At 45.1% G+C, this 12554-nt stretch overlaps 6 protein-coding genes across 6 annotated transcripts; 3 read left to right on the top strand and 3 right to left on the bottom strand.

Annotated features, from left to right (window-relative positions):
- Positions 1 to 81: 81 nt before the first annotated feature.
- GLAREA_04370 (LysM) lies at positions 82 to 1690 on the top strand (the record flags this gene model as incomplete). The annotated part of the gene is made up of 5 exons (XM_008086747.1): positions 82 to 677; positions 732 to 924; positions 976 to 1112; positions 1206 to 1452; positions 1583 to 1690. The coding sequence occupies 5 exons, from the start codon at positions 82 to 84 to the stop codon at positions 1688 to 1690; spliced, it is 1281 nt and encodes a 426-aa protein (XP_008084938.1).
- Positions 1691 to 1715: 25 nt separating this feature from the next.
- GLAREA_04369 (uncharacterized protein) lies at positions 1716 to 2567 on the bottom strand (the record flags this gene model as incomplete). The annotated part of the gene is made up of 2 exons (XM_008086746.1): positions 1716 to 2441; positions 2502 to 2567. 2 exons carry the CDS (start codon positions 2565 to 2567, stop codon positions 1716 to 1718), a joined length of 792 nt encoding a protein of 263 aa, XP_008084937.1.
- Positions 2568 to 3398: 831 nt separating this feature from the next.
- Positions 3399 to 5027, top strand: GLAREA_04368 (LysM; the record flags this gene model as incomplete). Its single annotated transcript, XM_008086745.1, has 3 exons — positions 3399 to 3599; positions 3652 to 4204; positions 4258 to 5027. The coding sequence occupies 3 exons, from the start codon at positions 3399 to 3401 to the stop codon at positions 5025 to 5027; spliced, it is 1524 nt and encodes a 507-aa protein (XP_008084936.1).
- A 1282-nt stretch (positions 5028 to 6309) lies between these two features.
- GLAREA_04367 (uncharacterized protein) lies at positions 6310 to 6805 on the top strand (the record flags this gene model as incomplete). Its single annotated transcript, XM_008086744.1, has 2 exons — positions 6310 to 6495; positions 6548 to 6805. 2 exons carry the CDS (start codon positions 6310 to 6312, stop codon positions 6803 to 6805), a joined length of 444 nt encoding a protein of 147 aa, XP_008084935.1.
- Positions 6806 to 7698: 893 nt separating this feature from the next.
- Positions 7699 to 9607, bottom strand: GLAREA_04366 (uncharacterized protein; the record flags this gene model as incomplete). Its single annotated transcript, XM_008086743.1, has 2 exons — positions 7699 to 9489; positions 9539 to 9607. 2 exons carry the CDS (start codon positions 9605 to 9607, stop codon positions 7699 to 7701), a joined length of 1860 nt encoding a protein of 619 aa, XP_008084934.1.
- Positions 9608 to 10735: 1128 nt separating this feature from the next.
- On the bottom strand, positions 10736 to 11812 carry GLAREA_04365 (uncharacterized protein; the record flags this gene model as incomplete). Its single annotated transcript, XM_008086742.1, has 4 exons — positions 10736 to 10787; positions 10842 to 11113; positions 11172 to 11452; positions 11530 to 11812. 4 exons carry the CDS (start codon positions 11810 to 11812, stop codon positions 10736 to 10738), a joined length of 888 nt encoding a protein of 295 aa, XP_008084933.1.
- Between the last annotated feature and the right edge of the window lie 742 nt (positions 11813 to 12554).

Raw genomic sequence — 12554 nt, 5'->3', positions numbered from 1 at the left:
GCACTTTAAATTTTCACTTTTCTCATATTCGTATCGAGTCCGACCCATATCGTCATCTAGATTCATCTATCACCGCACAACATGTCGTTCAAGAGTCTTCTTATCATCGTACTTCTGGCCTTGTTGACAAATAACGCTGGCGGCATCAAAATATTTCCTAGCCCCGGTGCCCTTCCAGCTCAGATTCCCGCTGCATGCCGTGCATCATTGTCAACCAATATCGCATGCGGTCCAACTTTGGTACTTCCACATGATATAGAGCGCGAAGTTGGCTTCGACGATGAGTTTCTCAAAGAATACTGTAACTCAACATGCACAACATCTATACAGACCTGGACGACTGCTGTCAACGCGCGTTGCGGCAATACTCAATACTCATTTCCTGGCAACGTATCACGATCAGGAAGCGATTTTGCGATCCCGTTTCAGTGGGCACACAATTCTGTGTGTGCAAAAGGCGGACCAGCTTCCGAGTTCTGCTACCCAGACGCAGTGAACCAAACATTGAAGGTTTGCGACGATTGTGCGCTGAAATATTTTGCCGCCATGCTCAACTCTACTTATGGGGCGCGAAAGATGTCAGAGACAAGATTTCGGTCACTTGTATCATCTTGCGGAGCTTCACCAACCAAATATCCATACTCAACCGCCTCAGTGGTGACAGCGCCCCCGACGACGTAAGAATATCAAATATGTCGGTTTCTGATGTACATGCAACTGATTGTGAGCAGAATTACAGATCCGGCCCGTCGATGCTCTGGGAGCGAATATGTTGTGGGCGGTGGAGACTCTTGTGAATCCATTGCAGCGAGGAATGGACTTGCGATCGATCGATTTCTGGCTGATAACAGCATTGACTTCAAGTGTTCGTCTCTGACGGCGGGATCTTCAGTTTGTATTCAAGATAGCTGTAAATTGCACACAGTGGGTGAAGTTATGAGTCCGGTCATTAAGCACCAAGCTGATCCATGACAGATTCAGAAAGGCGAGACCTGCAAACAAATTGTGGCTGGGAAAGCGTATACAACAAACGAGCTGGTAGCGTGGAATCCGATACTTGAGACAGGATGCGAGAACACAACAGCTCTGGAAGGTCGAACAATATGCATTACGTCAGTATTTTTGTTCTTTCGCTCCTTTCCGCGTTGCATCTCAAAGAAACACTTACTGAGCGTTAGCACGTTGCTAACATTGCCATACTCTAGCCCTCCGGGAACGGACAACTACGATCTTCAAGTTACAGCAACGTTCAGCTGGACTTGGACCGTACCAAGTGGACAATGGGTGCCAGGTCCAACTCAAGGCTCTCCACTTGGCAATTCTACCACAAATTTGCAGTTCGTGATGCCTACCACAACCATGACCAGAGGAAGCGGTCCAGATCCAACTGCGTACTTTTTGAACTGCCCTATCAAAGGCCAAGATTATGACAACGGTTTCGATTGGGAAATGGTAAGTAGCGAATGTGTGGATATATTAGAACCATATTGCAACCCAGTGTTGACTGGGTCCCCTATCGCAAGCACTGTCTTTCCGTCAAGTTGCATGCCAGCGGCTTTTCTGTCTACAGATACTCCTGAAGATCAATAAACCACTCACAATAATGATAGACGTTGCTCCGCAGATTCTCGGAGTCAGACTATCTATGGAGAAGGCTCAAGATTATACCAGCCGTGTTGTTATTCTCTGAAGGGCATGCCATATTTGCCGTGGGATTAGTCCAAAATAGCACCCCGTGTCCACTTTTTGCGGTCGTTCGCAGAGCTATAGTTTCGAACGATTTCATTCAAGAACAAGCCGCTTAGAAGTGGCCCTTGAAATCTAAACAAATCGCGAACCTTGAAATCCCAAACACAATTTCCATGTATATCGAGCCACATGATTTTAAAAACCCGCTCCCGCAGAGCTTCCTCGTCTATAAGGTATATGAGAGTTTTTTCTAGTCGTTCAGCGTCATAGAGTGCTCTCTCATATTCCTTTTCTGGCTCGCTGGGTAGATCTTCATTCGAAATATCATCTTCCAAATCTGGATCGTCCAGGATATCTACGATATCGGGGATGGACGGGATCCTGAGAAATATCTGGGTCCAGTCACTAGCTAGGTCGCTATACAGGGTCTCGTCATCAAGAACGTTACCATAGTTCACTATGTCGCCTAACGCTGCTGGTGCAATGTAGTTCTCGGCAAGGTCCGCTTTATAGCAAGTACGAAGCCATATGGGAGCCTCACGATGCGCTGTAGTAGCAGTATTACGCTCATACATTGTTTGAAACGGTGCTAGTACGCGCTGGATCTGCTCCAACGTAGGCACTGGCGGATTCCATTCGCATTGCAGGCGATAGGGCTCACGGCCACGCGCAGTGAGAGCTAGAAACTCGATAACCAGCTCATTCCACTGCAACTTGTCGTCCGCTGTGGTTTTGGAATAGTCCCATTTCGTCTGTGCCAGCCATGTCAATTAATTTTGTCGCTGCAATGTAGTCAGGAGAGTCACACTTACCAGAGCAAAGCAGTCAAATGTTAATCTGCCGTAGTCGATTTCTTCACGTACTTGAAAAATAGCCATGCTTCTACTCGAGTAGTGGCACCCAGAATTGCTTGTAGACCGTGTCTATCATGCAGGAACGAGGAGAAGCTTGTTGCAAACGCAACTGGACCTGAGAATAAATAATGTCAGACGCCAAGGCTTGGCAGTTAGCACGGACTCGTCGGTTTAACCGAGCCTACACGAAGACCCCCCTCGTACCGTCCGAATGTGCGCTGGTAAAAGAATTTATTTCCTCCTTAAATCGCTTACAAGTTCATACGCAATGCATCGCATCATTGAGTTCAAGTATACTATGCTCCACTTCTGATTCACCGTCTACTTAGAATTAACACTCATTCATTGCGACACCATGATCACCACGAGTGGACATCAGGTAGACCAATCTTCCCAAAACTGGTCAGCCTCAAAGCAGCAAATGTTCGTCTGCTGTGCCTACCAACAGCATTGCGGTGGTATTAACCAACAATTAGCCACTCGTGTGTCAAGGGATCACCGAGTAGAACTCACATGTCAATCTTCTTGAACCCCAATCATGACAATCTACCACATTTTTAATCAAACGCCGACAGAAGTCAATTATCCAGCGTCGTATCTCATTAAAAGTCGGAGATAATTTGTTTGGTGGCGTCCAGGAACAGACAACTTAAAGTATGGCTTCAAAAGGCATGCTGCCTTTACTTATGCCACACAGGGCGTCGTAGGGGCATGGCTGGTCCGATGAACAACCACAAAGTACCAACAGATGTATCAGTTCGTATAGGCCGAGACTATTGTAAACTGACACCAAAACTATCTATAAGATCGGTTCCCAGATTTTGTTGGCATTGATTATCCATCATCGCCGCGAATATGATAACTCCACGAGTATTTTATCTTGCACTAGCACTATCAGGCTTAGGTAAAGCCAATGTCTTTCAGCGACAGAGCGGCCCCGTCGACCCGTCGACGGACCCAGACTGCAGTTTTTTTGACACTGCTTTTAGCACAGCTGATACGTGTGACTTTTTTGAGTCAAACTGGGGAATTTCCCACACAGATTTTGTTTCATGGGTAAGTCGAGCTGTTTGGAATTCAAATTCTACTAAGACTAATCTTCTCAAAGAATCCATCTGTGAAAGCAGACTGTAGTGGCATAAAAGTTGGTAACTCCTATTGTGTTGAAGTCACTCGGCCACCACCTACAATAACCACCACGACCTCAAAATCCCCTACTGCAACCAGCCCTGTCAAACCATCACCAACTCAAGAAGGACTCATAGACTCTTGTACCACCTTTTATAAGGCCATACGCGGGGACACGTGTGACAAGATAGTCACCCGTAACGGTACATTCACGTTTGCTCAGTTCTTAGCTTGGAATCCAGCTGTCGAAAGTGATTGTGCTGGACTCCAGGCGAACGTTTTCTACTGTGTAGGAATTCCCGGTACGCCAACTACCTCCACAGGGCCTAGCCCTACTTCAACGGGGCCTGTGAAACCGTCGCCGACACAGGAAGGCCTAATTGATACATGTACGAATTTTTATCAGGCTGCCAGAGGAGACACTTGTGATGTAATCGTTCAAAAGTATCGTACATTCACATTTTCTCAATTTCTAACCTGGAACCCCGCTGTTGGAAGAGATTGCAGTGGTCTTCTAGCAGCGGTATATTACTGTAAGTTCCTCCTCGTAACATGAATACATTCACTTGTTAATTCGACATACCAGGTGTCGGCATTCCCGGTACGCCTACGCAACCACCTGTCACTACTACATCAACCACTCCAGGGAATGGTATTCAGACACCTCAGCCGACGCAGCCTGGCATGGTCAGCAACTGTGACGCTTTCTATTTCGTTAGTCCAGGGGACAGATGTCAAATGATTGCCGACAAGAATGGGATCTCTCTCACTCAGTTTATCACTTGGAACAATGTCGGCGGGGCTTCATGTCCGGGTTTGCAAGCCAACGTCAATGTATGTGTAAGCATCATTGGTCACACGGCAACAATTACGAGCACCAAGCCAGCTACTACAACTGCCCCATCGAATGGTATTCAAACTCCGCAACCAACGCAGCCAGGTATGGTTGGAAATTGTGACGCCTTCTATTTTGTGCAACCGGGAGATGGCTGTCAAAAGATTGCTGACAGAAGTGGTATCTCACTCGCCCAATTTATCTCATGGAATGATGTGGGTGGTGCTTCTTGTGGTGGCCTCCAAGCAAATGTGAATGTTTGCGTGAGCATCATTGGGGTTTCACCAACTTTCGTTTCGACAACAGCAACTTCGGTATGTGCGACCGCTGCTCCAACTCCAACGCAACCAGGAGCGGTGTGTCGATGCAAAACTTGGCATCAGGTACGCGAAAACCAGTTTTGTGGAGATATTGAAGCTTTGTACAGAATCACTGCTGCACAATTCAATGCGTGGAACCCGCAGGTTGGAGCGGACTGCAGGCTGTTGTTTTTGGGTTATTATGTCTGTGTTGGTGTATAGATTGTAATATGCCCACACTTCAGAACGCGCCGTTCAGCGCACACAATTTGTTAGCTAATCGTGAATGTAATATAAGCAGATATCTAAGATATTCAAGTTGCCAATGTTGTGCGATATACTGTTGGCTGCATTGCTTTTGAGAGAGAAAGTAGCAGCAGGCTTGGAAGTTTGAGCTGCATTTACTGTTAGCTTTAAATCTCCACGTTTGCAAGAATTTTCCATACGAACGCATTTATTTCACGTCCACAGCCCTTCGATTTTCTTCCTACATAGAATCTTCAACACGATTCTAAAAGATTTAAGTCCATCATCTTGTTACCAGACTGTGAAAATCACTTGGCCAGTCCCACAAAAGATCCTTTTCAGCCTCTCGACCTGAAATGGGTATTAGCACGTCACCCAAGTTACAAATCAAGACCTTGAAAGCTAAGATAGAATAGAATATGAAGTTTGAAGTTTGAAGGATTTAATGAAGACAAAATATGTTTTGCGGCGAAATCGTTGATCCGACCTTACGTCTTTGCCGTTCTCGCTTAAATGCAAGCCGATTCCTCCCCCCTGACTCAGCCTCAACTTCCCACTTGCGCAGACGGGCTGATAGCACGAACAAGAAACAAGGAAGCAAAATTTTGATATGATAAAACAATAACAGTGCATCAGATGGGAAGTCTTTTGAATCATTAGATCTTCAACATTTCCTACACTTTGCTTCTCTTGTGAAATCGCCAAGTAGCTTCATCATCCCGGAAGGAATATCTGGCTACCCCTGCAACAAAGCTTAAAGGCCAAAATATGGAGCATTAAAATCCTGCCACAGCTCTGATCCTTAGGATGCTACTAGTAGAGGCTGAACTATTATGAAGCCCCTAATTTCCATGTCAGCTCCCCGTCTCTCAATCCTTCGCAGCTTCAATTTGCTTACAGCGAAGCACCAGCTTACCATCACTTTTAGAGATCGTGAATTTTTGAAAGTCTGGCCGATCTGAGAACTTGTTAGCCAAAAGGATTCGCAAATCTCAAAAGCTCTTGGTGTTCATTCAGCTGGAACTGGTACTCTATTTTAGCATCGTTCAGGTGGAGATGGCTCGAGAATCGCGAAGAGAAACGGTAGAGATTTGCGCCGACTTACACAATGGAGTAAAAACTATCGGAAGCAAAGACGATGAAGAAGAGTATAAAGGACATCTGGATATCCACGATAATGGACGGCATCACTTCATCACAACAGCCAGATTTTCCAGCAACTACACTTCAAAGCATCTCATCCACCCAAAGTCTCAAAATGAAGTTTATCAACATCGTCTTCCTCCTCCCACTCGCAGCATTCGCAAATCCAATCGCAGAACCCATTCCAGAAGCCTCCGCAATGGCCCTCGCATCTGCTGAACCAGAGACCTCACCAAACCCATCTCAGGAGTCGCATCTCCTTGTGGCCCGTGACAATGTGTGCCACATCATTACCGCAGGAGTAAGTCATCATTACACATCGGCATTTTCACACTCATACTAATTTCTACAAGTCCCAAGGTTGCGATTGGGACCCGTACAATGGCAAACGAAGAACATTGATCAAGCCAGGCATGACTTTTGGTGTTTCTTGCTATGTTACAGATGGAAAGCCCGTTGGTACAGACAAGTACAAGAGATGGGATTATGTTCCTGGATGGGGTTGTTGGGTTAGTGCTAAGTGGACAAATTCAGGCTGTGAAAGTAAGTTTGGATATCCTAGTACACGGGCAAAAGCCGTCAGTCTTTTGAATGCAACTAACGAGACTTAGATAGATTGAAACATCCTTGCAATAATTGAAGGACTGATGCTCTTAGTCAAGGAGACTTCTGCTGAGTTTGTTGCAAAACTGGTATTATCGCTGTGTGGCATCTGTATTCGTGTTACCGGGGTGAGGGTATAACTCTTTAGTAAGAAATTTTAAATGTTATTTCTCGTAATTCAAAATGCACGGATGAAGCGCTTTGCTTTTCATTAAAAGTATAGTCGACTTTCCCTTGTCATTATTCTCTATCAATGTATCATACTCCTGTATATTAGCTCGGCTAGCTCGTTCATTCAAGTTCGTTTCTCTGGTATTTACTTCATTTACGGTTGGGACAAGCAGTTAGAACATCCAGATGTGGAAGAGTAAGTCATTTTTGTTGTAGCAAAATTTACAGACGTAAGTATTAGAACGTAGTCTTATCTTCAAACAATTTTCGAGCAATCTCGAGTGTCAGAACCAGTGTTGTAGCTAAACAGCACCCCAAGCAAGCATGGCAATTAGATTTTGAGCTAAGTAGGACTGGTTCGGCCAGTAATGAGATGGCGTGAAGTTAGGTGTACTATCGGCTTGGAGGTGGTAAAATCATACGCTAGGGGTGTTTGTTATTCCAAAAAAAAAAAAAACAAGATATTGTATGTAGCGTCGTTATTTGCGACTATTTCGTTGTAAATAAAACGTCATTGGGCACTTTTTCAACACTCAAAAGTTAATTTTCATTTCAAACAACGCTAGAACGTAATTGTTGATTCCATCGAACCCATAACCAATGGTTCCGACCTGAAAACTCTCGATTCAGATAGGGATCGCTATACTAGGGGTTCTTGCCAAGATGGCAGTTGACTTGGCGATATTCGTTATATATTTGCACACCTTAGCTAGATGATATTCAACCGGGGCTACTTGATCTTTTCATCATTCTCAGAGTCCTCGTACCAGTCCATCGATCCAGTCTCGGAATCTACATGATAGTATTGCTTCACAACTGGGTCCCAAGCCCAGTATTCATCAGCGTCCTCTGCGGCTAGTAGATCCAAACTCGTGCCCGGCTCTGGCTCTACCTTCTTTAAACCACCAATATGTGGGAGCTTGGGACGATTTTTCTGGCAGTTTGGTGTGCTTTTACACTCTTTCCTGCATGATGGAAGTTCTTCCATCGAAATGGCTGGCAGTAGCTCTTGTCGAGAGAATTCGAGGTTTTGTTGAAAATCAACATTATTGCAGCATTCATCCGAAAATGGGTCTTCTTGAGTAGCAGCTCTTCGCCTATAATGTCGATCCTTAATACCAGCATTCTCCAGCTCAACAGTTGTAGCCTGCTTAGACTCGGAAGTTCTTTGCGAGGGATCGTCCACCGCCATCGGATCATCCCTCGACCGAAGAAACTTTTTGAGAGCATACGGCACCTCCATTTCATCTGCGCTGTTGTTTTGACGTCCAGATATCATTTTTTGAGATATGACTGGCACTTCTGGTGCCTGGCTAGACTCATCTTGCAAAATCTCCGCCGGGTTTCCCGTATCCTGATTTCTAGATCTGTCATTTGCATCACTTACACCCTGAGCTGAAGTTTGCGGAGATTTTCCCGAATCAGCAGTGGAGGTCCGCAACGCCACGCTATTCTCGCCAACACCACCTGGCTCTTCCAATAGAGTGGTTGTCGGAATTTCCACTAAAGAATTCGAATTCTTTTTCCTCACGCCCGCAAGTTGTGTCGCTATTTGATCATGGCTAGTTCTTTCGTTCAGATCTTCAACAAGATCTTCTTTACAATTTTCTGAACGCGTCAGGTGAGGTTCTTCTTTTTGCTTTATAGGTGGCGTATTCTGGCTGTCGGTTTCGTAATTCCAATCAACACGGACAGGGTCCAAAGCTAAGCCCGCACAAGCGGAATCCGACGTCTCCACCACATCTACCTTTACATACTCAGTTTCGCTCTCCACTTGTGGCCGTGATAAATTGTTCATTGGAGAAAACCCAGATGAGTTCGCCAAATCAATGCAGCCTGGTGGGATCGGATCGGAAAGAATTGTGACGTCCCGATTTGTGCTGTTATTTTCCTTCAATTCAGCAGATATTGGTGCCGTCATCTTTGGAAGATTGTCCTTGTTTTTTGCCGATTTGATTTCGTCCGACGGTGTAAGTGGGGTGGGACTAGTAGTGCCCTGGAACTCGGCGGTATATATAGATGGACTTTGACAGGGTGAAACTAGTGTTGAGTGCTGAGAACTTTTGTGCTGCAGACGCGCGGCTTGCCTCGAGTCGCTTGATACCCAAGAGGTGGTTCTTTTGGTTTTCTCCTTTAGTTTGTTCCAAGAGCTCGTCCGCGTTCTCAGCCATCCAAATCTGACCGCATAATCTACAGGATCTTGAGAGACATCTCCAGAATCCTTCGGCACTTTCCCGAAAACCACATCGTAAGGCATATTCGAATACACCACTTCAAATGCCATTCTGTATCGATAATCTTTGTCTCCAAGTCGGCATAGTTCGTTATTAAATCGCCAGTAAATCCAAGTATACCGATATCTGTACAAATCGTCGGCTGGAATGACTCGCGATTCAAGTGTCGATTTCACGAAGGTTGACGAAACCTGGTGTCGACTATTCCCCGCCATATACACAGCTTTCACCGGATATTCTTCCGAATCGTAGTCTCGAGACATTCTTATCTCGCAGTCGGCTCCTGTCTATGAAAGTTAGCGTCTGCCATGCTTTCCGATAAGGATGAAGCAGTACATTTGATTTCCGTTTCTTGCCCTTTTTGGTGTTGCGGACTGGTGCGAACAAAATTCCTAGGATGTCCATAATATTTCCCAGTATTAGGTGGACACTTGGGATCAAAATGCGATCACAATGATCAGGTAGATAGCGCAGAGCGAGTCAAATACTGTAGTTTGACTGAGTTCTGAGTCCAGAAAGCCTTGCGTTCCGTCGAGACTAAAACGAGGCGAGAGGCAGAATTGGGTGGCATTTCAGCCGCAGCTTGTGCAAGTCTCGATTGGATGAAGCCAGGCCGCAGGCGCCACCATCAGCGCAATAAGTAGGGCAAAAGTGCGATCCAGGGTTTGGCAGGATGTTATTCTATAAGTCTATTATTGAATGGGCTCAAATCTTTCAATCTATCATATCGTTTCTGTTGTACTTGAGACAAACCAAATTTGTATCTATGGTTGCTGAATTGTTAGAAATTGTGGCAATAATTGACAATAGCTACGCGTGCACGAATGCGAAACCTAGTGGCGATATTCTCAAACGCCGGCCTGGTCGCCACAAATAACATCTACTGAGCGATGGGATTTTTAATACTCTCGTGATCGTACTCAGCGTACGGGCTTCGCTATGTCAACATTGTCAACAACGTAGATGCGCTGGCATGTAGTGAGGTCGATTGGGCCGCAGCTTCGATACGTGTGCTATTGAGAGTCGATATATCGGAAATTTCTAATAAATTCAGACGAGTTAGATTGCCAGCGGAAGGTGCTGACTTACCGCAGTGGCTAAAACATCATGGAAAGACTATGGCCCAAGACTATGTTCTTACTAACAGTTAGCTTTCTTAACAAGACAATCATCTGCAATTGTTGCATCTGCCGCAAAGGCTTCACCAGATTGTTTCGTATAAGTGATATGATCAGAGGAGTAATTTGGTAGGCCAAGTATCTTTGGGTCCATGTGTCCTGAAACACAAATAATAATCATGCAAGTTGGAAGTTTTGATGAAACAGTAGCTAGGCCCCAAACCTGTCATGAACACTCTCAGTTTAGCGGCAGTTTGTTAAAAGTGCACAACCTCCAGAGTCATGTTTTCACGCCTATGAATAAATCACCCAGCTCCATAAAGATTGCCTTGAGTTAGGTCTTTAAAAGTGACGAATCGCTGTAAGATCATGATCACAATGAATCTTCTTTTTTGAACCCCTGCATTATCTTCCTTCAACTTGTGAAATTCGAACTTCCGATGAAGACGACCTGAACACTAGCAAATCTGATTTAGAATTAGTGAAAAGAGATCCTATCATTATCAATTAACGACACTCACGCCGCGGTTGCAGCAAATATCTCGACTCGCCTAGCTTTCGTAGCCACAGCTAAACAAGATGAAAATAATAGGGTGAATGTGCATATTAGCCCAAGTCTTGCTCTCGAGCCCGTTACGAAAGACAGCGCGATGATCGATGTCAAAGGTGCTAAAGAAGACAATATTGTTCCAAAGATGTTGGTAATGGCGTGGACTTGTTTTGTATCGTAATGGTACAACGCATTTTTGCTCTCTCCGACGGGAGAGCTTTCGATATCGACAGGGACTGGTTTCTACGCATTGTGATTTAGCTCTATTGAGTCCTGTATATACTTAGAATATGCTACATACCTTGAAATATTTAAAAAGTTTATGACTCCATCTCAAGCCCGGTCCCGTCACAAAATGGGTGAAAATGTCGTTTTCTCCATGATTATTGGTTAAAATCACAAGATCATTTTGAAACTTTGGATCGTAAACAGAAGGCTGTTCAAAACCACCAAGGTCTCTCCCGAGAAATCCGCAACCTCCGCCTAATGCTGGACTAGTAATCCACTCGTGGAGTAAAGAACGCTCTCTGGGTTTGGGCTGCGGCAGTGAAACCACTTTAGCGTATTTCAGCATAGCATCATCTACTCAGAAGTCAGTACAATCAAGAGACCCAGTTGAGCGGTGCCTGCTAGACTAGAAGAGTATTCATATAACTTACGGTATTCCGCCAACTTCGCTCTTATTGCTAGTGAGATTGTCCACTGCTCCCCATTGAACCCACGAAGATCGGAGGTGTGCATAAGTTCCCAATCTAGGTGATACAACTCTCTCTCGTCCTTTTGCTCCGAATCATTCTTCTCAACTGATAAATAGCTATGTTCGAGGTGACTGAGTTCAGCTTGCATGAGTAGAAGATCGCGAGCAGCTAACTGCTGGTATTTTCGGACGATAGGATAGTCCTCCTCCACCATAAACCCTGCCAACTTGTAGTAACCTGACATTGGTATCCAACTTCAATTCAGCAAAGTTTAAAACAAGTTGCAAATCGTGGGAAGAGGAGAATACTTTTGTTAAGACAATACTCTAAGTGTCAAACGAGGCTGCAGAGAGCGCCCCAAGAATCCACGTGATAGAACTGTAGCCCCCTAACGACTCGACAATACGCCACGCAGAAGCCATCAAAGTACCACCGAAGGAGTAGATAACGAAAAGAAAAGAAAAAATTCAGTTGCTGGTATTGTTTCTGAAATGACCTAGAATTCTCTAAACTGTCGTGAGCTTCCATTGGAGCTAATTTGATATCCTCAGAAAACATCCGCTCAGGATATCAAATCTTGAGACTCAACGCCTATGTATTCTCCTCGTCCCCAATCGACCTATGACGCCGTCGGAGGCACGCAGCGAACAACGCAGAACCACAAGCGAAACCAGCACGCCGACAGCTTTCCCAAAACTAAACACTCGCAGCTCCATATCAACAAAACACACATATGGACACGCAAGCTCAACAGCAGATCGACTATTAGCTGTGTATATACAGTGGTAGCACCTGCCAATTTGGCAATCGACCAGATGCATCCCGCAAGCATGAAGAATGAAAATTATGACACTATCACTGGCGGCACCGAAATCTCAACACAGGTCGAGTTTTCCACGCAACAAGACAGCAATGAACAGATTCCGGAACCAACACAAGATATTTTATGGATGCGTCGTCTTCTGCGGCATTTCACTATGCTTCGC

This window comes from Glarea lozoyensis, assembly GCF_000409485.1.
Source record: "Glarea lozoyensis ATCC 20868 chromosome Unknown GLAREA5, whole genome shotgun sequence".
In the NCBI taxonomy this organism is placed as follows: Eukaryota; Fungi; Ascomycota; class Leotiomycetes; order Helotiales; family Helotiaceae; genus Glarea; species Glarea lozoyensis.
Note: the sequence above shows the minus strand (reverse complement) of the source record. Positions and strands in the feature narration are given on the sequence as shown.